Source organism: Condylura cristata, unplaced genomic scaffold (genome assembly GCF_000260355.1).
Source record: "Condylura cristata isolate star-nosed mole 26May11 unplaced genomic scaffold, ConCri1.0 scaffold00007, whole genome shotgun sequence".
Taxonomy (NCBI): domain Eukaryota; kingdom Metazoa; phylum Chordata; class Mammalia; order Eulipotyphla; family Talpidae; genus Condylura; species Condylura cristata.
In genome coordinates, this window is record NW_004567108.1 from 352,924 (window position 1) to 354,363 (window position 1,440).

At 70.5% G+C, this 1,440-nt stretch overlaps 1 protein-coding gene across 1 annotated transcript in view; it reads right to left on the reverse strand.

Moving 5' to 3' along the window:
• Positions 1-10: 10 nt before the first annotated feature.
• Positions 11-1,440, reverse strand: part of IRX2 (iroquois homeobox 2) — a 67,353-nt gene continuing 65,923 nt past the window's right edge. Inside the window, exon 12 of the mRNA XM_012721733.1 lies at positions 11-183. Within this exon, the coding sequence (XP_012577187.1) occupies positions 11-183 (173 nt within the window). The remainder of the gene's footprint in view (positions 184-1,440) is intronic.

A 1,440-nucleotide genomic window follows, 5' to 3' on the forward strand; every position in this document is an offset into this window, starting at 1 on the left:
GGGGGCGGGGCTAGAGCGGGACGGGCGGGACCGACACCTGCCCCAGGCTGGACCCTGCCAGCCACCGGACCTTGCGCAGGTCGCGGGAGCGCTGCGCCGGGGACCGGTTGGCACCCGCAGAACTGCTCAGGGCGCACTGGCCATCTCGTTCCTGGACCGCGGTGGCTGAGGCTGAGGACGCCGCTGCCGGGGACAGCGGGCGAGGTGGGCCCCACCCCGCGCGTGTGCGTTCAAAGGGAGAAAGGCACAGGCGGAAGCACGAAGAACGGGGCCTCCCTGCGCCGCAAACCAAGGGGTGGCCAGCCAGGCCTTCGTGGTCGCCCTGCGTTTACCTCTCGCCCTTACTTCTGGGTCACTCCTGCTCGCGCCCCCACCCTCGGCCCTCCCTCTGGACCGGGGCCATCGCGTCCCGCAGGTTTCTGGCCTTGGGGGCTTTTTCCTCCGGCTAGTCCGGCCACCTCCCTGGGACCTGTGGGCATCAAGGTGTCAAGAGTCCGGGAATGGGGTGCTTAGGGCCCAGGACTTGGGCTGCACGTGGAGGACAGTGGGCCAGGGGCAGTGGGAGGCCACCCAGCCGCTGTGTCCTCCTCGAATCAGGCACTAGCCTAGTGTCCAGACTGGCTTTTAAACACACCCAGGTGTCCTGGCACTGACCTCAGGGTCTGTGGGGTCTCTGCAGCCGCCCGTCGGGGGCCCTGACGCTGCGGAGACCCCAGGCCCAGGAGGCTGGCCGCAGCCCAGTGCAGGGGAGAGGGGCGCTGGGCAAAGGGCCGAGAGCCGCTCCTTTGTCTCGGAGCTCTGGGCAGCATGCTTGGAAGGGCTCCGGGCGCAAGGGCGAGGTGGCCTGTCCTGGGGCCTCCGGACGCCCGGCCTGTGGGAGGAGAGCTCGCCAGCCCTGCTGTCCACGGACCGCGGGCCCTGGAGGAACAGCCCTGCCGGCGTTTTCCCAGATTCGCATGAGGAGCCGTGAGGAGGTGCCCGCGCTCTCGCCCAGGGAAGGACTGCCTGCCTGCCCGGCACTGACCGCGAGTGCCCCGAGAGCGCCAGGAAGGCGCTGCGCCCGCCGGCCTGCGCTCCGGCTGGGCGGGGCTCTCCACACGCGCGCGCTCCCGCGGGTGAGGGCGCACCTGACAGGTGTGCTCCTGGTCCCCGGCCAGGGAGCTCGCTAAGACTAACCTGGGGCACATTTACCTGCGAACACGTCCTGACAGCCGCAGAAATCAAAGAGCCTGACACAGCCGAAGGGTTTATATTTGGAAACAGCAGCGTGAGGACCGCGCCGGCAGCGGGCTGGGGAGGCGGGGGCGGCCCAGCTGGGCTGGGGTGGGGGGTGCGCGGGCGCTTTGCGAACCCCGTTGTCGGCGAGCCCATGGCAGCCCCGCCCGCCCCTCCACTCCCCTGGCCCAGGGGCCCGGCAGCTCCTGCTTCAGGACTCTGGGC